The 23,859-nt window shown below is 36.8% G+C and overlaps 2 protein-coding genes across 2 annotated transcripts; both read left to right on the forward strand.

Moving 5' to 3' along the window:
- The first annotated feature begins 1,977 nt into the window (after window positions 1-1,977).
- On the forward strand, window positions 1,978-8,199 carry LOC140244330 (uncharacterized). Its single transcript, XM_072323972.1, has 6 exons — window positions 1,978-2,141; window positions 2,753-2,882; window positions 4,303-4,513; window positions 5,526-5,671; window positions 7,427-7,548; window positions 8,184-8,199. The coding sequence occupies exons 1-6, from the start codon at window positions 1,978-1,980 to the stop codon at window positions 8,197-8,199; spliced, it is 789 nt and encodes a 262-aa protein (XP_072180073.1).
- Window positions 8,200-8,709: 510 nt separating this feature from the next.
- Window positions 8,710-19,370, forward strand: LOC140244736 (probable E3 ubiquitin-protein ligase HERC4). Its single transcript, XM_072324349.1, has 8 exons — window positions 8,710-8,805; window positions 12,359-12,604; window positions 13,978-14,082; window positions 15,458-15,579; window positions 16,155-16,340; window positions 17,140-17,314; window positions 18,196-18,298; window positions 19,041-19,370. Exons 1-8 carry the CDS (start codon window positions 8,710-8,712, stop codon window positions 19,286-19,288), a joined length of 1,281 nt encoding a protein of 426 aa, XP_072180450.1. The 3' UTR covers window positions 19,289-19,370.
- The last annotated feature ends 4,489 nt before the right edge of the window (window positions 19,371-23,859 follow it).

A 23,859-nucleotide genomic window follows, 5' to 3' on the forward strand; every position in this document is an offset into this window, starting at 1 on the left:
ATAATTACTTTGCTAAAGAGACACATCTTATGGGGAGACTATAGTGTCTCCTATTACTGTATCCATCATTCATGTCATATCCCATTCAATCTCATACTTTACTGCTGACATTGCTTATCTACATAATGTCTTCCTAAAGTTGGATCAAGATATATATATATATATATATATATATATATATATATATGTGTGTGTGTGTGTGTGTGTGTGTGTGTCCTGCCATGATTCTCTATAGATAGACGAGAGTAACGATAACGGTACATCCTTCTCTTCATTCTTTATACCTTCTAAACGAAAGGAGTGGATATTCCTCATTATTTTTCATCTTATATCTCGAAGCACGTCATTTCAAAGATGTAAAATGTATTTATTTGCAATTAGAGGTGCAATCACTGTCGTCAGGTGCAACCATTCTGGTCAAGTTGTATCATTTCACGTGTTTTTTCGCATCATCATTGTGCACAAAAAGAGTTATAACAGCTGCGATTGCATGATGTACTCTAGTGTCTGTATGCACGATTGTGAAACATGATTAATGTATTGATAAATTGAAACTAGAAATGTCGCTTTGGCGACTGGTATGCCTCCGCCATAATGCATGATTTTCCCAATAGGTCTAGATAGTACATGTGGACAATGTGTGATTACATTTTCACAAAATTGGCAAAATATTGAAATGACAAGTTTGTCACAAATGTGTTGAATGTTCACCTTCCTTGACCTAGGTTTAATTGGATGAATAGGAGAGCATGTATCTAGGGATTTAAGGACTTTAACTCGACTTTGACCCATTCATACATTTAGGCATTGAGTAATTTTCAAGGTACAGGTGTGGAGAAAAAGTGCAATTTCTGAATTGAATAGTAAATTGTTACCATTTTCATCTGGCCCTTGACCCTAAAATTCATAAGATAATCACTTTCAGGTAGAACATGCATAATATGTACTAAGTTTCAAGATAACTTGAGCCACTTCCGAGATATGGAGGAAAAAGTTAGTTCAGCACTTTCACTTGATCTTTGACCTTTTGACCTTTGAGGCAAAAAAAGAAAAAAAAAACTTTCCAGAGAATTTCTATTAGGTTACACATGTATGCATGTATACACCAAGTGTAAAAAAAAATAACCCTGCTGGCATTGCACGATAGGAGGGAAATAGTAAAATTTTGTGGTGTTGCACTTGACCTTTGACCCCTGACCTTTGACCCCATGAACCCTACATTCTCTAGATAATCACTTCCAGTCAGTATGTATATACTATGTTCCATGAAGATACCTTGAACAATTTTCCAAGGTATGGAGAAAAAAAAAGAAGTTCTAATATTTTTACTTGACCTTTTGACCTTTGACCTTTGACCTCATGACCCAAACTTTCACCAGAGAATCTTAATTGGGTAATGCATGTATACACTAAGTTTCAAGAAAATATCTTCAGGCATTCAATAGATATGGTGGAAATAGTGAAATTTTATGTATTTGACCCTGACCTTTTGACCTTTGACCTCATGACCCAAACTTTCACCAGAGAATCTTAATTGGGTAATACATGTATACACTAAGTTTCAAGAAAATATCTTCAGGCATTCAATAGATATGGTGGAAATAGTGAAATTTTATGTATTTGACCTTGACCTTTTGACCTTTGGCCTTGAGCATGTGCACCCAAAAGTTGATAGGCACAACTTCACCCCCTAATACGCATACATGCCAAGTTTCATTAGGATACCTCAACAGGTTTTGATAGTTACCTTGTCCACAAAATTCATTACGGACGGACGGAAGGACGGACGGACGGACGGAAGGACGGACGGACGGAAGGACGGACGGACGGAAGGACGGACGGACGGACGGACGGACAACCCGAAAACATAATGCCTCCGGCACCACTTCGTGGCGGAGGCATAAAAAACACCAACCAACAAACACAAAAAACACTACAAGTCAGTCATTTCTCTTTTGAAGCATTATATTACCAGTCATGGCAAGTGACTCCAAGCTGGGGAAGGTGCTGCAAAAGATAAGCCAGCGAACCCGGGATGACACCGAGCTGACAGCAGACCTTCACTCAAAGCTGAAACAGGCCCTCTCTCCTTCTTCATTGTCCTCTGATTTCCGTGTCAGTAGCTCCAGCAGTAACCTCCAGTGAGTAGTTTCGTCTTCCCATTCTTTTCGCTACTAATTTCTTTCCCCCCTCCACTTTCCACTTTCCATCCGTCCTTTTTTCTCCCTTCCAACATTTCTCTTTTTCGTATATTAATATTGTCATTGTTGTAATTATTATTATAATTCCTCACAATATATGTTTAACTGTATCTTAACTTATCTTAACTAATTTCCTTTGTGACACAAAATCAATGAAAATACGATGTAACCTTTGCATATATTTGTCATACTCTTGATCTAACCAAGCAGCGATGCCCACATTTGTATTTGTCACTGTTATGTGTATTGATGCTAGTTGAATGCAGCAAATACAGGAAACACTTCACTTTACTCACGTAATTCTCGTTATATGCAGTATTTGAGAACAAAATTACTGCTCCAAGGTACTGCAAAAACCAGTTCATTGATTTAGTACATCAACCTCAAATTAATGTACCATTTCCGTCAGACTATATCCACATCATTTTTTTTTTCTTCAACTGTTTCCTCTTTGTTGCTCTAAAATGACCATCATATATATGAGGAGACTACAATTACTAGTATTTTTATATTTCTTTGCTGGATATTTTGAATTCTGACTTTGATCACAGCTATGTGGACACTGAGAATGATGACCAGTACGTGGACACTGGTGATGATGACCAGTACTTTGACATTGATCTGGATGCTTTGCGTGAAGCATACCATCACATCGCTGACAAGGAGCATGTCCTGAAGCAGGTTTGTTTGTTTGTATCTTTATGTATAGATAAACATGTTTTAATAACTATACATATATACATACATACATACACAGGTATTATATAATATAAGCCTATATTGCAGATACAATGCAAAAGTAATATATCACTATATTTACTAACGATAAACATTTATCATGACAATTACCCTTGAGGGCTTACTTCTAACTCTGTTTCCACAACGGAAGTAATTACTGCATGTTTACACTGTAACCCTGACCTGTGACCTTTTATCCCTGTCATCTCATCCAATTAAGCGACTGCATTTTATTCTTCCTACAAAATGTGTGTTACCAAATGATATTAATAGCCAACGGTTTGGCTGGAAAACGACAAACCTATAATAGCGACCCCTGACCCAATTACAGCTATGCAAATGATGTATTATTTCATATCTACCCATCTTATAATATTCCATTGCCACTGGTGATTCCTAGTTGTAGTTAGCTGTAGACTGCTTTTTCGTAGACATACGATGACTTTGATCTATAACTCTGACCTCTAACCCTATAGCTAGCTATCATTCCATATAAATACTTGTCTATCTTCACTGTCGTTACTACCGAATAGCATTACCAATGGACGTAGCTATTATATGTGGAATGGTATCAATGCCCTGGACCTTATTAACAACTCAAATTTCATTTCATTTATTTTCACTTAATAAAACATCCATACATAAAAATGAGACAATGGTATGACAAGTGTAACATGACGATGTGACAAAAAAAAGCAAACAAACAACCAAAGATATCAAGTGAAGGGGTTAGTGAGAAGGCAATGGGCCTTATTTAAAATTAACCCCGGAAAAGTGAATACAGCGATATGTCTCTTCTTTCTATAAACTATAACGGAGAAAAACGTTGGCACACACGCACACACACACACAAAAAAAAAAATGCGTACACAGACTGTGAGACAAAACATACACCTGCACATTAACAATAAACAAGATGGCATTTCCACAAACATATCGCTATCGTGGTCCTGACAACTTTTTTTTTTTTTTGATTCTTGTTCCATATTCCACATTTCATACAAGTTTAACATTCCATTTGATTTCAGAAAAAAAAAATAACACGACAGTCACTTTGAAACAAAATTGCACCAATGTATAAGGCAAATAAGTGATGTGCAATATGAGTAACCTACTAAAAAGCAAAGCTTACGTATAGGATGTGTAGGTTCCATAGAGATACTATATGGAATAACATGTAGGTTCTATAGAGGCACTGTGAACCATTTTGATCTCCCGTGGATATTCACTATGTCCCATATTACCGTCTTTATATCAAAATAATTATCTATCCCACATACTCATGTTACTCCCTCCTCATTTCTGTTCTTATACGAAGTAAAACGCAAACCCACGATCATGACAATATTTCAATCTTGCGCAGATGGCCAAGGTGATCCACAGAGTGTACCAGGATCTGGGAACGTTTCTGTGCGAATCTACCAACAGGAAGGACGTACGTCTGATCCCTATTCTCCTGGAGTGTCCCACTTTTGATAGGGTGGAAGAGGAATGGAGCAGAGAGATCTTCTTGGACCTGGCGAGGACGCTTCTCAAATTGAACGAGGAAGACAAGTCCAAATTTGAGCTTCTCAGTGAGTGTTTTGCTCCATTGCACCAACTTAGATTATGAGTGAGTTATTAGATCCTATTATTTTGTTAACGCTGCTTTGCCCAAGATTTTATGTAATGTGTGAGAGAGAGTCAATAAGTAAAATATAGAAACCGAAGATTCTTCTTAGTGGAATGTGTTTCACACTCTGGTCTGAAGCAAAGTCCCCTTGTGGTTTTTCCCAGGAGCTTATTAATAGCAAGCGTTATCAACCAGTGACGTCATGTGATGCATTATCAAATTCGTTGACTTGGAGATATCAAATTAAAAAATACCATCAACCAAGTATAATGATACCGTTTCACAGGGTATCTGTTTTCTGGTTTGTTTTCTGTTTTTTTTTTTTTTTTTTTTTTTTTTTTTAGTGTTGGTTTAGCAGGTGTGTTGAAGTTCATCAGATGTCAAGATGCTATAGTCCTGATAATGGCTTCCGTTTACATGCTTTCCTGTTCTCTTTTTCTCTGATGTGTTTGCTTTTGTTTCATAGCAGGGAATTTAAGGGAACTATGTAGTATTCATGCATTATTGCCCTATGCGTCAAAAATAGCAGAGATGTAAAGTGTCAAAGCTTATGATGTCAAGAAAACTGTCCAACGTAAAAACGTGAGAGGAAAAATGATAAGGCTGAAAATGGCAGTGATGACGAATGAAAACGGCCAACATAACAGCGAGAGAAATGTTAATGGTTAAAAAGCCAGAGGTTAAGCTATCAAAAGCTGAACTGTCAGTGGTGTTATTGTTGGATATAAGATTATAGCGTATATGAAATATATATAGTTGATCTAATATACAGAATTTTAATTCCCTATGACTTTTACATCTAGCGCTTTAGCCTGTGAGATGTCACTGATTTTGTATGAACTTGACGTTCTGTGTGTGTGCATCAATTAAGTTTTGTTGCTTCCTTTCATGTTTATTTTCGCGATATTCTTTGAAAATTGTTCCTTAGCTTATCATTGTTTTCACCTTTACGTTGGTGTGGCCGTACCTCGAAGGATCGTGGTGGTGCCATGAGCCAGAACTCTTAGCAAGGACTGTCGAGGTGTTTCTCAAGACTCTGCATTGCCAGCATGGGCCAGACGCATACAGGAACCTCCGCCGAGAAGATGTATATCTGAAGACACTGAATCTTCTTCATGTGGTAGGATGACTGCTTTTTATATAGGGAACAAAGTTCGCAACAACATAGTGGAAATGATCAAAGGTGTTTTGAAGGGAATTCCAAATGCTTTATATAATTTCACATCATGTAGTACATAAATCGATAGTGCCATGTTTAGATTTGTGGAATTTATTGTGATCCTTGAGTCGATAACCAATATTCTGGAAAAATAAAACAAGACATAATACACTTAACAAGGATGATGACATAGGAGGCTCACATATTTCAGTAATGTAAAAATATCATCCATTACAATAGCACTTACTTAACAAGTTCACCTGTGTAGAATTTGATACATGCTTTTTTCTTTTGTTCTGCTGCTTGGAGCAACCAATCATTCATCATTCTGGTGTGAAACTATGTCATCATCCTCGTTCATTGTCATTTGTAACAAATTTCGAAAACATTCTCATTCCTCTTTCCAATCACTATAAGTTCTGACACTCTTTACCCAGGATAACGAATTTAGAGATGTTCAAGGCAAAAGTCTAAAAATCATCTGGAGGTCTCCTTTACACAATTCAGTTGCCGAAACCCAGTGTCATACAGGTGAACAAGAGTAAGGAGCTAAAGATATGTTACATGTATACGTTTACCTATCACCAGAATATTCTTCCTTAGCTGTTGATGTGATTATGTTCCATGAGGGGACTTTTAGAATATATAGCACACTCACATTGGCACTGTGCGCAAGTAGCACATCGACTCCGGAACTTTAAAAAAAAAAAAAAAAAAAAAAAAATGTCCGCGACTGAGGCGAGACGGCTGTAAATGTTTCAATTCCAGTTTGGTTTATTTCTCCTCTTGTACAAATTAAATCATTATGACAAAGCAAGAAATTCCCATCAAAATATATACGAGTGCCTAAAAATCCATTTCAAAGGTTCTTAAAAGAAATAGAGATAGTTGATTTTCGTAGGAACACACACAACGCATGAGGCTGTCCATCAATAAGCCAGTTTCTTGACTGGGATAACGGCCTCGGGCGATATGGTACACGTACTGCTTGTACATGTATATTCTTTTGCTTAGTTGATTTGAATAACTTTATTCTTAAAGGAAACCAAAACAAAAAGTGAAATGTGGATTGAGTGAAAGCAGCAACATTAGTAGAACACATTAGTGAAAGTTTGAGGAAATGGGACAATCGATTTATGAAAAAATTATGAATTTTTAAAGTTTTGGTGTTGGAACCGCTGGTTGAGGAGACTACTAGAGGTTATGACGTCATGTGTGGACAACAATGATAAAATAAAGAAAATATAAAGGGGAATTCCACAAAAAATAACTTTTATAGCATAATGAGAGAGCACTTGACTAACCGCTTTCAGAAAGCAAGCTAATAATTGCTAACCATAACACATGCCAGTATCAAGTTGATGAAACGTTAAATTTTCATGAAAAATGATTTTTTTTTTTGGTGGAATTCCCTTTATATCTTCCTTAAATTGTTGTCCACACATGACATCATAACCTCTAGTGGTCTCCTCATCTAGCGGTTCCAACACAAAAACTTTGAAAATTCATAACTTTTGTATCGATTGTCCGATGTTCCTCAAACTTTCACTGATATATTCTACTAATATTGCTGCATTCACTCAGTCCACATTTTACTTTGAATTTTCTTTAACCGTGGGGTGGATTTTCACTTTAAGGTTGTTTTGCACTATCAGATCTTATCCTTCCTAAGCTAAAGATGTGTGACTCCTTGTTACTGACGTCTTTTCAATCCAGGTGAATGGAGCTCACTCCGGCGACAAAATCATTCCCCACGAGAGTTTTTACCTTCAGGGTTTGGAGTCTGGTGATGTGCTGCTAAAGCATCTTGATAGCTGCTTCCGGAACGAGCAAAAGCAGTTGGCAATGCGACAATGGCAACACGCACTAGTATTACAGAATTTGTGTTTTTTATTTCGCTTGTTTCGTTCGACACGAGTGGTAAGAGGGATATCTACAATGTGACATCACTTTTGATATAGTTATGCATACCAGGGGCCTCTTTCATTAGAGATTGAGTGTAAGTTGAGTTGCAATCAATCGCATATTGCGTTTCGTAAACAACTTTGCAATTGATCGCAAGTAATGCTCTATCTCAATCTGAAGGTAACACTTGATCTTTCTTGAAATCAAGCGTGCGTGTCCTTATGAAACAGGACTTACGCTCAAAATTGAACTTACGCTCGATTCACCGAATTACGCTCAATAAATGGAGCGGAAGATCAATCGCAGTTCTTTATGAAACAGGCCCTATAGATTATATGAACATATTGGTGATGATACAATTGTAGCAGTGGGTCAAATATATCTGTCTACCACAAAAAAGCTCCTTCATAATTTAATGGAGCATTTTAGATTTGGGGGAACTAAGCTTTTAATAATCATGTGAGCATAAAATTTCTCAAAGTTAGGTTTATTAGTATTTCGGCTAGTGAGCAGATGAGATTGTACGGTGTTGATTGTACACTGCAACATGTCTGCCATCTTTATCTAGGCTAGGTCACCCTTGAATAGTCATATCTATCTTGCTGCGTATAAATATTAAAAGTTTAAACATAAAATACATGAAGCGACTCAAATTGTGGTTCATTCTTAAGGCAAAAAAGTTTATCTGTTCCAAGGGAAATAATTTGTACAGCAGAATAATGTTCCATGTGGTTATGCACTGATGTCTAGTAATACTACAGACTTATCAAGGTGTGTTCTTCGAGAAAATTTGAAATTAATAAGCTTTCACGTGTAAAATACTTTAAAGAGTGATCATCATCAAATGCTGGCCATGAGTTCACTTCAGTTCAGTTCAAATTCATTTTTTTTTTCACTGTGAAATAATATTATACAAACATAAATCTCACTTTTTTTTTCAGTGACAAAAACGATGCATCTAAATCTGTACAAAGAAAGCAATAATTAAGAACTTACAGTAAGGATACATTACAATGGTTGCTAAAGTAACGAAAGTGCGATGGTAGAGGTCTTCTCCCTAATGCTGCTTTTTTTTTAAGGTACTCTTCGATATGATGAGGCCACTTTCCCTGGTGATGGACCTTCCTTTCTTGCTGCCTGTGTCAGTAAAGTGGATGATAGCTTGTGGTGAATTCACCGTTATACAAAAGGTAGGTGTTGATTTATGTGTATGATTCAGTGTTGCAGTATATAGTGGTGTGTACCTGCTCGGCAGTAGGATGATGCTATACACATACCGTAGCTAGGAGAAGGGAGGTGGGATGCACATTGCACAGGAGAACCACACGATTGACTGGAGGGCTAGTAAAATCGTATCCAACTGATTTACAAGATGGATCAGGAAGGTCATTCACATCCAGCGGGGCGTGGGCGCTCCATGAATCGCAACATGGGGCAATGCAAATATCTTCAACGCACATTTCCGTTCTCTCGGACTGTACAACTACCAAGAGCACATCTATGGCAAGTCATCAAAAAAAAAAAAAAAAAACAGTAGGCGATAGTTCACGACGGTAAAATCAAACTCCGATTGTGAGCTCAAGAAATTCGCCTGTAACAGAGATTTACCAATAAGATGGATCCCTCCCAAGATTATCACAATAATGGGAGAAATAAACACCATTCCTAAAGCGTCCCTCTGTTGGAGTGTAGAACATTTTGTTGGGTCGCTTGGTTACCCTGGAGAAGGCAATTTCGAAGGTCCATAATTCCGAAGGTTCGTAAATCCGAAATCGAAATTTGATATGATTTGATTTGATTTATTCACAAAATGCATATACATGCATACATTATTCACAAATATGCACATAGTTTGTATATGAAACATGCTATTGTACATTTTGTGTGGATCGTCATAAGCTATGAAAACCTTGACAGATAACGTACACATATTATGTACATAAACATTCAAAAAATGTATTATGCGCGTTCAATTTGTTTATAGGTAGGGAAATGAGAAAGAAAGAAGAGAGAGAGAGAGAGGAAGAAATAAGAAGAGGGATACTCTACATCATGGTGGTCGATGAGGTGTACAAGATTGACAATTCTGGACAATTCTGGTAACAACTAATATAGAAAGACTCGCTGCTATTATGTACGTGATGTATGTATGACCAGGGAAGTGAGTCTCACCTCCTTGGTATGACAAAATAAACCTGTGAACCTAAGGGAGAGAGCAGGCAAGAACCATGCAAATGGTATTGCTTAAACATATTTGCAAAGAAGGGTATTCTTCACTAGTCGTCTAAAAGTATGCTTTGATTGGCACCGTCGTACTTCATGAGAAAGAGAATTTCAGATGTCAGGACCGGCATATGTCGTATGGATCGAAGGGCAAGGGCAGTTTTTGGATTTTTCATAGGTGCACGTTTGTCGAGGTTCTCCTCGGAATCAAAACGAAACATGTTTAACAGGTTGGTGGGAATTCTTGGGAATGGAATCTATACATAATAAAGACAGCGTTTTGGAGGTAATGAATGTCGTAAATGGAGAGTGTATGCAACTGAAAAAACAACGGGTTTGCATTAGACCTGTAATCCGAGTTCGTGCAAATACAGACAGCTTTTTTTCTGAAGGAGAAGCAGTGAGTTGAGTTTAGTCTTCTGACAAGCCCAAACGATATTGCAATAAGAAATATAAGGCAGAATAATGGAAATAGAAATGGTGAACAACGTAGAGCTTGATATGTAGGGTCTGAGTTTGTACAATATTCCAACTCCGCGTGCTACAGAATTCACAACATTGGCAATATGCAGATTCCAGTTCAACTTGTCATCTATAGTAACGCCTAAAAACTTCGTACTTTCTTTCTGTTCAGTTTTCATGTCATCTGTAATGATATCAAAATGAATGCTACTGTTTATTGATCGTTGACTTTTGAACGTTATACAATTTGTCTTTTCTACATTTAATGATAACTTATTGCTTCTGAACCATTCGGAGACTTTGGGTAATTCTGTATTAGTGTCAATGACACGCTCAAGATTATGATCAGAAAGAAATACATTGGTATCGTCTGCAAAGAAAATGAAATGAAGTAAAGAGGATGAATTACAGATATCATTAATGTATATAATAAATAACAAAGGCCCCAGGATTGAACCTTGGGGAACCCCACATTTGGTTGGTAATACATCAGAGTGAAGGTTATTATGAATAGTAGGCCTACATTGTTTTCCGTCACAAAGATAGTTTTCAAACCACACAAGAGAAGTTCCTCGTATACCATAGACATTAATCTTTTCTAACAATATACTATGATCAATGGTATCAAAAGCTTTACTAAGGTCCATAAATACTCAAAGTACATGTTCTTTCTTAGACAATGAAATGGAAATCTTATCACAGAGTTCAATAGGAGCTACGTCTCTTGAGTTGTGTTTCCTAAAATCATGTTGACAAGATGTGAGTAAGTTATTTTGTATCAGAAAACTGTACAGTCTGTTATATACAATTCTTTCCAGAACTTTTGACAAACTAGAGAGAATAGAAAATAAGGTTCGTAATTCTGAAGAATCGTTGGTACGCACCTTTTCATTTTCGGATGAACGAACCTTCGAAATAACGCCGCAAATATTACGATTCACGAACCTCAACTCTTTTCAGATTCCCGAACATCTACGTCACGGAATTTGTGTCTTTCGGAATAACGAATCTTCCAAATAACGAGCTTTATTTCATTTTCGGCTTAACGAGCCTACGGAGTAACAAATATCACCCTTAATGGGGAGTTGGGGAGGCTAATAGCAGATATTTTCTCCAGGCTATCTCCATGTATTGCGCAGACGTGTAAATATACAGGTGAATTTAGAATGCCTGAAGGGCCGGTTTTCTCTATTTTGGAACAGCAACTTCACTGCTCGGTGTATAATGCAATACACGAGTTATTCATGAACACCAGTCAAGTTACAACAAATCTGGACACCAACACTTGCTGTCGGGCGAAAGCTCGGTGGTCTAGTGGAGATGACGCCTGTCCGGTGATCAGGAGGTCGTAGGTTCGAATCCTGCTCGAGTATGTACGTCCATGATTTTTTATCATGGCTACTACTAAAACACTGATCAATTCAGTGCTTATTTACGTCGATGTAGGGCAATTTGTCAATCAGTTGCAATGAAAACATCTCGACGGAAGAAATTTTCATGAATTTGAATAACAAAGCAGTACCCGCTGCATGCTATAAGGATTAGAACCAACACTTGCTGTCGGGCGAAAGCTCGGTGGTCTAGTGGAGATGACGTCTGTCCGGTGATCAGGAGGTCGTAGGTTCGAATCCTGCTCGAGTATGTACGCCCATGATTTTTTATCATGGCTACTACTAAAACACTGATCAATTCAGTGCTTATTTACGTCGATGTAGGGCAATTTGTCAATCAGTTGCAATGAAAACATCTCGACGGAAGAAATTTTCATGAATTTGAATAACAAAACAGTACCCGCTGCATGCTATAAGGATTAGAACCAACACTTGCTGTCGGGCGAAAGCTCGGTGGTCTAGTGGAGATGACGCCTGTCCGGTGATCAGGAGGTCGTAGGTTCGAATCCTGCTCGAGTATGTACGCCCATGATTTTTTATCATGGCTACTACTAAAACACTGATCAATTCAGTGCTTATTTACGTCGATGTAGGGCAATTTGTCAATCAGTTGCAAATCTGGAACGCTTTCACAGCAATTTGGGATTAACCTTCTTTCCCGTTTCAGAAAACTGAGGAAGCATATATACGCCATAACGATCAGGAGCTGCTAAGGATTGCAGTCACGCCATTTCCAGGGACCCTGAATCTTGTTCATAGGCGAATTCGCTTTGAGACTGATAGAGAGCTGGTCGTAGAATCGGCAATTGAAAATGTTCGGAGAATAAGGACTATTGGAGAAATCGAAAAGCCACTGGAGGTTCACTTCATCAATGACGTTGCCTTGGGCGTCTATGGCGGAGGACCAATGAAGGTAAAAGCAATATGTTTCGTCTATCTATAAGATAGCACTATAGAGACCACCTGTAACCTAAGAGCTAGACCTTGGCCTCAAGGAACGTTTCGATTTGAGGTCGTGATGTGCTGGTAGCGCACAGAGTATTAATAAAATATGGACTATGGGTAATAATGTGCCTTATGTTTCAGGTTGGGGTTGGAGTCTTTTCAATAATATACATGCTTTGCCCACTTTGTCTCTCCTGGCCCAGGGCTTACTCGTAAACTGCTGGGGTATGATAGTGAACAGTTCCAGCTCTTTGCAGCGTATATCTTAACTGTCAAAGATTTTATCTTTCAGTCTCAAAGACCAAGTACATGGACTATTCTTCCAGAGATAGTTACTGCTGCTGCCTGTTGGGGTGGAGTGGACGATTGCCTCTCCCCTCCGGACTAGACAGTTATCCGCGCCTTTTTACAGTTACAATATTATGAGAATAGGAAATAAATTCAACTCTCATTTCTCGGACTCAATATCACCAAGAAAACCAAAATAACAAACACTTTTGCAGCGCCCTGAGCTAGCTCCCATGTTTTCATGTTTTCCCCGTCGGGTATAAGAGTACAAAATCAGTTAATAAAATCATGCTCAACGTATCAGTGTTAATAAAGTCCTTGATTATTAAGGTGACCCTGTAATAAACACGAGACACTTTTCTTGTTATCCTAGTGACAGGAACTATATTCAAGAAACTTAATTCCTTGTTAGAAAATCAATCTACCTGTTAACCGCACACGCGCGCACCGACATACACACACATACGCGCACGCTTATATTGTATGTATGTGTGTATATACACCTGTGATCAATGTTTGTGCAAAGGGGAAGCGATTATGTCATCACTTCACAAGTATTTCGTGACTTACAAAAATGATCTCAATAGCACTGTATTGCATCTTTTGCGTCCCATTCTGGTGATCTTATCACAAATTAAACTAGTTCAGGGAAAGGGTTGTAGTTGCAGGGATATTCACCCAAAACATAATTTTTGTGTTATTACCTGCTCACAAACCAATGGGAGAGTTGTAACTTCATGACCTGGAGACCCCAGCTCATTTGCATATGAGGTACACCATAAATATCATTAAAACGTATTGAAATGTAAACCTTCCATGCTTTATCTAAGGTTTCTGACATTTCTACATCTATGTTTGTTTGGGTTTTTTTTTCATTGGAGTCAACCTAAAAATGGCGTGGAATTGTACTTGGACAATCCTGTAAACTGTGTTTGAATTGTTTTTATAGTATTTAGTATAACTTTTCTGCTAATAAACTGTGAGCAACTTGATGATTCAATGAAAAATCTGTGATTCTCGACATGACTGATGCGCTCACTTTATTCCTACCAGGAGTTCTTTGAGCTGTTCTTTAAAAAGCTTCTCGAGCCAGGAAAATATCCTGCCTTTAAGAGAATAGGGGATCCTGTTACATCTACAACATGCTGGTTCAACAAGGTGTGTGGATGATATAATTGGATTTCATTGATGTGCTCATTGTAAGACAATTTCGATACGATACAAGACTACTAAAATTAGTGTGATGAATATGTGATACTGGTTCAACAAATAGTGTGAATATTACAATTTTATTTCATTCAACAATAGCTTTAAAGGGGTCGTATAGTTTTGGTAGAGACTTAACTTCAGGTTTTTATCATTTTTGGTGAGATATTGAGAAACCTCTTATGAAATATGAAAGAGCATGTAATTCCAAGAGAATTTCAACGTTTATTAATTGATGAAAATTGATTTTGAAATGGCTGAGATATCCACAACAGAGTGATCCTAATAAAGTATGGGACCCACATTTTATTACGATCGTTTTCTTTTACTTTGTTCTTGGATGTTTCAGCTATTCCAAACCCAATTTTCATCAAATAAACTTTGAATTCCTCTTAACATGGTATGTTCTGTACTATTTCATAATTGTTATCTTGGAATCTTGAAAAAAATTAAATCCCAATTTTTATCTCCACCAACACTGTACTATCCCGTTAATCTTGTAATTTCATAGAGAACTTTACGTGTACATGTATGAGTATGGTTCAGAAGGTGTCTTGATGAAAAAGTATGATTTTTAGATTTATTCTAATGTTATTTCATCCATGCACTTGTATCTTTTTAATGTTTAGCGTCCACATTCACAACAGGCAGTTTAAAAATTGTATGGATAATAGAGTTATTCTATAAAGGCATTGATTATATCATGTTTATACTTCGTAGTAATGAAATTTCATTTCATGCAAGAGTAAATTGAACTATTTCATCATGTCTTTATAAGATTCCTCCATTCCTTCAATTTTCCGAATTACCGATGTCTTTTGAGTTTACAAATAATTGTTTACCCCGTGGTTTCATAATTACTCGTGGAATGCTACCCTCTACTTCCTCTCAACAGAACGCTCGGAGAACGTGTGAATGAAGTCTGTGAAGGCGGGGGTATTAGATTTCAAACAAAGAATAAGCGAACATAATTTACCATGCACTAAAAATTTTTCCTGAAAAAAAGATCGAAAGGCGAAATCGTTTTGAGACTGAGAAATGTTTGTTATTTTTTCTGACAGAAACTTGATTTCGAATACCTCATTTCACTCGTTTTCCCCAATTGCATTTGTCCAGACTGAAATGGTAAAATAGACGTCACCTTAATCAAATGTGTATGTTTCTAACTCTGGACTTAAACTGTATATATACATTACCCGGCAGTACTAAAGAAAACACGAAAAGGCAAAAACAAAAAAAAAAAACAAACCAAAAAAACAAACGCATCGGCAAGGCGACACATGCTTTTGTGAAACTATGTTACGTAATTTCTTATCCTTTGATACAGGATTTTCATGGCCTAGACATGTTGAAGGCCATTGGGAAACTTTTTGGTCTGATGATCTACAACAAAGTCATCATCACTCTTCCTTTCCCGGATCTCTTCTACAAGAAGATCATGGTGGACATGTCAGTACCATTCTCTTTTTACGGGAATTTCATTATTGATTTTTTTTTTTTTTTGCATTTCCTCTTGGTTCATGGAAATATATGCAACTTTTAGAACATCACCACAAAGGCAATATGGTTTTCCACTCACAAAATTGGCTCTAGTGTGATAAATCATCGAATTTACGAAGAAATTAGAACAAACACTAAAACTGAACGTAGAAGTTCTTAACAGTTTAACTCACTCAAATGAGTGACAGTGCAAGAGAATATCCATTATATTATGCGAAGCGTCAATGCGTTGTGACGTAAAGGTTTTTCAGTTCAGTAGTAAATAATATCAATTTCATCATTTTCTTTGAAAGTTTTTATGAAGGAATCATCCAAATATTTATGAACCATTGATAAAAATAAACCTGTAAGTCAAAATGAAATGTTCATTCTATCTGTACGTGTATGAATATAAATATAAATATAAATATATGTATATATATATATATATGTTATATATTATATATTATATCATGGAGTGAATAAGTTTGATAATTGAAATATGTAGCTGTTACGATAAAACAACATCAATCAATGTCTCACAGAGTGTCCAGTACCGAAGATCTTCAGCTTCTAGAACCAGAAATGGCTAAGAGCATTCAGTCCTTATCACAGCTGTCTGAAGAAGACCTTCAATCCATGGAGATGACATTTGTTGTAGACGACTCCAGAGGAGAGACCAAGGAACTAAAAGAAGGTGGTGATGCAGTGATGGTGACAAAAGACAATGTGTAGGTTTTCTATAAAATGCAATGTTTTGTTTCATTAACTTTGGGCCAAATTTAAGTTTCCATACAGCCTACGTAACCTTTGATACAGGGAGCGTTGGTCATACAAATAGCAACAGATATTTTTAAAACGTATATCACATACATAATTTTTTATTAAGTACAAATATATTTGACAAGTTGATGCTGACTTGAAAATATTGTTTGGTGTGGACGTACAGATCGAACCCCCCCCCCCAAAAAAAAAAAAAAAAAAAAAAAAAACCCACAAACCAACAACAACACACACAAAAACAAACAAACAAACTAGCAAGACAAAATCAAAACAAAAGTAGCCTACCGACAATCATACATTTGTATTTAAACTAAAAATTGTAGGTGGAGGAAACTATGATTTTCTTGTTTGTGTGCACATTACATAAATTACATGTATTGATATCAGAGCAGATTCCGCGACTGTCATTATGCTACACGTTAGAGAAACACCAAGACTTCGGGAAAGAATCCACGATTTCGGGACAGTTAAATCAAAATGAATGTTCTTCCAGTGTCCTAAAAGTACGGTAATGTAATGTTGTGGTGTCTTAAATTCTGCAGTTTAAAACTTAGAAGAAAAAAAAAAAAACTTCCAAAGTCAATGAATTTTGAAATGTCAACGTTTCTTCAGACTTTCGCTTAATGTGTCATCAATATTTTCGCATCCACTTAATCCACAGATATTTGGGAGAAGGTACTATCATCTTTTTGTTAAAATATGTTAAATCTCCCATTTGATATTGATGATCTTTATCCCCACTCACAGCAAAGAGTACATCGAGCTGTGCTCCAGATACCACACGGCTGAAGAGCAGGTGCAAGCATTCAAGAGTGGGTTCATGGAAGTGCCGATCATGAACCGCTTCCAGGAGCTTTTCAAGTGGGAGGAGATGAGAGCGCTCTTCCTCGGTGGCGAATACGACTGGAAGGCGTTTGAGAAGGTGAGTTTTGATTCCCCCTTTCCCTTCAGGTCAAAATTTCTCCATGCTGGAGTGAAACGTGGGTTGCTAAGTATTGACCTCACCTGATACCCGTCATTACGTTTCCCCGTTAAGAAGTGTTTATTCAATTCACTTCTTTAAATCATGAAAACCGGTGTTAAAGAAACACACGCAAAGGGATAGATATTAAAGCAATGATCAATGACAGATATATGAGAAAATGAGAGACCACACGGAAAATAAAGTAAGTGTTAATTGATATATTTTCCAAAGAAACGAAGTTTTAAAAGTGTGCTGTCTTTCACTATTAGACAAAGAAATACACGCTGTATTAACATACCCACAAAAGGGCACATGTCCACACAGAAAATCTTGTTGAGAAAAAAAAAATGTTGAGAAAAAAGGATCAAACAGATATAACAACAAGCAACAGATTGAAAACGTTATATAGTATATCAAAACATAATTTTGTGACCGGCTGCATAATATGATTGAAGCATGAACAATGGCAGAGTAGCACATTGTCTGAATTTGTACAAATATAAATGCCTAAGCAATGATTACGGATATCAATTCACAGCGGGGAATTTAATCAAAGAGTGGGCAAAGATAAGTTTTCAAGTGCAACTAAGTTTTATATTCTCCACAAGAAATGCATCCATTTGTACAAGGTCATGAAATACCGGTACAAAAAGTTACTCTAACTTCTCACTCGCCCATGTCGTCTGCTATGCTAATATGTGACATAATTGATGTCGCATAAGCTTGATTTTTTTTTCCTGCTAAGAGTATGCTCGTTATTTTGCAACGAAATAATAATGTAATTGGTATGATATGTAAGCTTACTACCGGTGAAAAAAAAAATTGAAAATATTTTTCAGAGCTTCCGGTATGAACACGGATACTCACGCGAACATTACGTCATTAAGATGTTCTGGGAAGTCTTTCACAGTCTTCAAGAGGAAGAGAAGAGAAAGTTTTTGGGTAAGTTGGTTAAACTTTTGATATCCATGATTACATGATTTCCTCCTGTTAAACTCACAAGCATATATTTATTCTAGAAAAAACACTGCATGCTTCATTACATATTCTGTGTGAGATAATGCCAAACTGCTAATAAATAAGTCTAATAAAAACATTGTACAAAGTTTACACTTTGAATTTTTAAGCATGCACACGTTATGCAAAAGTGGGAAATGAGCTAGAGCAGTTGCCGATGATTGTTTGTGTGTGTATGTGTGTGTGCGTGTGTGTGAGTGTTTTGTATAATGATGAGCAAAGCAAAAACAAACAAACAAACAAACAAACACCAAAAACAAATACAAAAACAAAAACAAAAAAACAAAAACGAGAAGCGTTTTAGCACATTCATATTGTAATATTATGTGTGATTCATTTTATAGTTTTTAAGCTTAAGGCAGCTTGTGCTTGATCAAGACAATTTGCCAGTTGTCCCTGAACTCGGATTGACCTTGCAAAGATTTCATTAGTATTAAACAAAAAGACGATTGAGATCCTTATGACCATATGGTCATTCTTTTCCTTTATTAAATGCACACAGATGGATCTTAATCAATCCAGAGAAGAAAACCATAATCACTTGTTCAAAATCATATCATGCATAAGCAGAAGTTAAAGCAAGACTGGGGCTATGATAATAGTTGGACCATATGGGGGAAGTGTGCTAACGTTAAATAAGAATGTATCATAAATTGTATCCCCGTAGGATTCTTCACTGGAGCCACACATGTACCTGTTGGTGGATTCGAAGTGATCGGCCCTCGGATGTGGCCCATGGGTGGGGAACTCAGTTGTCGCGGGGAACGAGCGGAGGACATGTGCCCCGAAGTGAACACCTGCCAGGGGTACGTTGTGCTGCATCTCCCCATGTACCGACGCAAGGAACACCTGGAATTTCGGCTGAGGAAAGCCCTCAATATCACCACAGGTTTCCACAAGTTGCCCCAACCTTGAAGGGAAGAATGGAGGGAAGCAACAGCTATGTGCTTCAGAGGCAAGGACACAGTGACATGTTTCTGATTTCAAGAATGTGTGCTTCATAGAATTAGTCATGGCGAAAAGGATGAAAGAGGGAAAAAACAACGAACGTATTTGAACACAGGGTCCATATCTTTCAAAAACATCAAATCTTATGGATGCAATCATTATTATTACCATCCCACCCCTTAATGGAAATTTGTATATGGTAGGATGTTTTGTGATGCAACTGAACTGTATATATGCATCAAATATGATAAGTCATTTTCCCCCTTTTTTTGAACAATCACTGCTCCCAATGGTAAACTGTGGCTTTAGGCCAGTTCGGGGTTGCGCATTTGCAGAAAAGGGTCATATACCAACAGGGCAAGTTGGTTTGAAAATTCACTGAGACAAGCATCTGTGATGTAATGATTATTCAAGTAAATCCCTAAAAATGGTGCTTGCCAACATATATACCTGAGAGCAAAAGTGGTATTTGGCAACATCAACAGAAAAAAAAGAAAGAATTGTTTGTACATTAAGTGCAAAATGATAAAAAGGATGCTTTCCCAAGTGCTAATTGATGGACCACTCTGGTCACCTGGTTTACGCAAGTTCTTCCTTTGTTTGAAAATGACTGATGAATTCCATAAAATTGTTACGTCAGGCAAGCTTATATAATATTTTGTTCCTTTGAAGACGAGTGAAGTGGCTCACCAACTTCGGAAAAGAAAGAAAGAAAGGTCATTTGTACCCATGTGCACATGAACTAACTTCGAACTGGCTTACAAGTCTTAAACTAGAAACCATAAACTATTCATTTGGTGTGATTGTAGAAACACCTTGATGTTCATGTCTTCATGTCTACACAATGAAAATCATGCACGTGACATTGTAATGTCACGTAAGACTCTTGCACTGTTATAGGTTCTATGAATATGTTTGGATAAAATTAATAATTGCCTCCAACTTTTGTGATATCTTTCAATCTTTATAAGTAAGCAAGATTTCTGAATATTTTGCACGCGTTGCACGTGTTCGCCAATTATTTCAAACTTTATTTTGCATTGGGATGTTGCAATACAAGCTGTTTTGAGAACTGAGATCATTTTGTTTTGAAAATTCAGCATACTTTGCAAGTTTTTTTTTAAACTATAATATCAAAGACATGCTCTTTCAATGAATTCACAGATTTTTCACGTAGGCAAAATGCTTTTTTTAATCTCTTTATGTAACTTTTGATTTTTCTTTCTGTATTCTTATAAGTCTTCATCCCTCTAACACTGCCTTGCTTCCTCATAACAATTGTGTGAATGTCGTTATACATTGGTATACAGCAGTTGATATTTATAGACTGCAGCATAGTATCTCAAAAGATGTGTGAAAAATCATCATGTTCCCCGGAATATCATCAAATTGCCAGATATCAAGGGTTGTGATGATCGTAATTATGTAGCAGAATTCGAATCATATTGTTTAGATAATGGTTCTAGTCGTAGTCACATATCTGCTGTAGATCCAAAGAAATAAAAAGAAAGAACACCCATCTCACATAAATTGCCAGATACAGTACTTTGCCAGATATTTGATACGGCACTATACTCTCGTCTGCAGATCTTTAAACATGTTCCCAGGATACAAAAATAAAGAGAGAGAGAGAGAGAGAGAGAGAGAGAAAAGGTTCAGTCTTGAAAGCGAATTTGAAATTTAGATAAATGACACTGCTTTGCAAGCTTTATGAATATCGGATCAATTTTCATGATTCGTGATGATTACATATGGTAGCGCCGTAAACCTTTTCGAGTCCTGCTCTAATGTTCTAAATATAAATGCCAAATTAAGAAAAAAATCCTTAAATGTCTATACCCATTCTCTGTATTTTTGAATGTGTGTAGGTATGTGGGTGTGTTATGTGTACTGCCAAAAGAAGCATCTTCGAGTCAACTCCAGTACAAATGTTCTGCAGTTGGTGCTCCTGTAATGTCACCATGAGTGCAGTGACGTAGGGCTATAAGGAGTACCTTCTGTATATATCCGTGGAATGCTAGCGTTTACATTCTCATTCAGCCAATCTCTATAGACCGGTTCTGTAATGATCCAAACTTTATGCATGCTTCGTTCACAAACGTTACCCTTAACAACCACAAAGCTTGCCGGAGGCTTGCCCTACTTAGCAACAACAACTAAGTGAATTCTTGCCAATTGAACTAAGTTGGAGGAAGCAGGTAAATGAACTGCTTTGTCACTGGGCTGTAGGAAAAGGAACATCCATGAAGTGGAATACATTGCAGAAGTGGTCTATTGTAATTCTAGCAAAGACTTTATGCCAGCTGCTCAGCTGGGTTAAGAATTTTTAAAAATGCAAACAACAACGACAAGACAATTGTTCAGCCTTGGACAATAGCTTGAAAGTGTTTTATCACTTGCAGTCGTGAACACAAAGAGAATATATTCTCCTGTGTCATCAAACCTAGTATACTATCCATGTGCCTTGCAAGAAAAAGTTATGATGAAATGAGCCTCTCTATTGCGATTTATTTTTACTCAAACCCAAACGTTTAATTTGCTATGATGAATGGCACTATCATTAAAATGTATTGTGCCAATTGATTACAGTATCTAATAGTATCTTGAGTATCTAGATCTTGTCTGCCGCATGTAAACTGAAATTCGTGAAGATTTTACTTTTTGTATTCCTTGAAATCTTGAATACCTCTCGTCATTTTGAAATGATATTTCATTTCATTTCATTTCAATTTATTTTCATATTTCTCACATATATCACAATAAAGTATATACAATGTACAATATGATCACAGTACTATTGCTTTAACGGAATAATCTTGCGTCTAGCAAAAGTTAGATGTAGTTTTTTGGACAACGTTTTGAAATCGTTTTAAAAAATGTTTCATTTGAAGTATTAGAACAACAAGTGTCAATGTTTAATCTACCTTTCCTACGTATACACTGTAAAAAATCGGTGTTAGATTTAACACCACAGGTGTTAAATCTAACACCGATCAAACTTCAATAAAGGACCACACCCACAGGTGTTAAAAATGCACTGTGATGGTGTTGAAAAGTGTTCACCTGACACTTCGTGGTGTTAATTTGACACTGTACCTGGTGTTATTTTGACACTGTACTGGTGTTAATTCAAAAATGACACCACATGGTGTTGATTTGATATTTGCTGGTGTTAATATCAATGGTTTAACACCCGTCCAGCTTCAATAAGGGACCACACCAGCTGTTGTTACTTTGGTGTAAATTTATTTTCACATTTTTTTCAAAAATCTAGTATTTCAATGTAAAATTCTTGATCGTCCTGTTTAAATTAAAAATCAACAAGAAGTGCAGTTACTAAGAAACTCTTCAAAAAACAGTTTAAAATTTGGAAATGACACCCGTAGGTGTTAATTTAACACCATAAATGAGCACCGAAAATTTAACACCAGCTCGGTGTTCACTATTTAACACCGGACTTTTTGCAGTGTACATTGCAGTTCACTTTTGACCGTCTTGAATATTTCAAAGATGTATTCATATATTGATTGAAGGTTGGTCAAAATATGTATGTGTTCTATATCTATAATTTTCAAATTTTGCAATTTTGCAAATTTTAGTACTGAGCCTCATTATTTAAACATTAATAGTATATTGCATAGTATGATAGCGTATTTTCGTGCCATGGCTCAATATTCCAGCGAAGTGATGGATTGCGTTTGAATATAATTAGAGCAGTTAATATTTATGCTTTATCTTCACCCACCTTAAAGTGTATTACAGTTCATTTATGGCTGTACTGATCAGCGTAGGACAACCAGGTGTATTTGTATATTTGCTGCCAGCGCTCGAAATGTACAGAAAATATCTGATGATGCTGTCACTCAGACTCAATGGAATAAACTTGGGCAGAGTGGAGAAAAACGGGAAAATAGCGCTCATGAACACAGTCATAAAATATAAAGCCCGGGTAAACATACCACAAAGGAAATATATATCATGTTGCAACATTTAAGTTGATTCTACTCGTTATAGAGAGATGTTTTCTGCTTAAGAGTTGCGAAATCAGATCACAGCACATGTTGTAAAGGTATAGTCAAACCTGCCTTAGCGACCACCTGTCTATAACAGTCACTTTTTCGTCTCCCATGGGTAGCCGCTGTTAGACAGGTTTGACTGTATTTTATGGAAAACAGTTTGTTTTAACAGAAGTGACTCCACAAAGTTATCATTCTAGGAAATACATGTTTGTCCGTGTTAAAATGTGCTTTGCTGAAGGTAAATGAGGTTTGTTTATTAAACAGTATCTCATGGATCAAAAAGGAATTTTTAGTGTGTTACGCAATTGTTGTATCTTATTGACGATGTCGTACTTTTTCTTTGTCTACCTTACTTTCCGTTCGTCTCTTTGTGACGTCCCCCATCCATCCTTTTTTCCTCTTTATCTAGATTAGAATGTCGTATGTGAGTTCAAAGGCATAAAAACCCCTCCCACGTCATGTATATAATAAGAGAATTTGTGATTAGCTCATGTCCACCCTTGTACAAATTACTTTTTT

Source organism: Diadema setosum, chromosome 21, assembly GCF_964275005.1.
Source record: "Diadema setosum chromosome 21, eeDiaSeto1, whole genome shotgun sequence".
Taxonomy (NCBI): Eukaryota; Metazoa; Echinodermata; class Echinoidea; order Diadematoida; family Diadematidae; genus Diadema; species Diadema setosum.

Coding starts and splice junctions, on each gene's coding strand:
- LOC140244330 (XM_072323972.1), top strand. CDS start 1,978: ATGGCAAGTGACTCCAAGCTGGGGAAGGTGCTGCAAAAGATAAGCCAG. Junction 2,142..2,752: donor AGCTCCAGCAGTAACCTCCA/GTGAGTAGTTTC, acceptor CTTTGATCACAG/CTATGTGGACACTGAGAATG. Junction 4,514..5,525: donor GTCCAAATTTGAGCTTCTCA/GTGAGTGTTTTG, acceptor CGTACCTCGAAG/GATCGTGGTGGTGCCATGAG.
- LOC140244736 (XM_072324349.1), top strand. CDS start 8,710: ATGAGGCCACTTTCCCTGGTGATGGACCTTCCTTTCTTGCTGCCTGTG. Junction 16,341..17,139: donor ATGGTGACAAAAGACAATGT/GTAGGTTTTCTA, acceptor CCCCACTCACAG/CAAAGAGTACATCGAGCTGT. Junction 17,315..18,195: donor ACTGGAAGGCGTTTGAGAAG/GTGAGTTTTGAT, acceptor AATATTTTTCAG/AGCTTCCGGTATGAACACGG.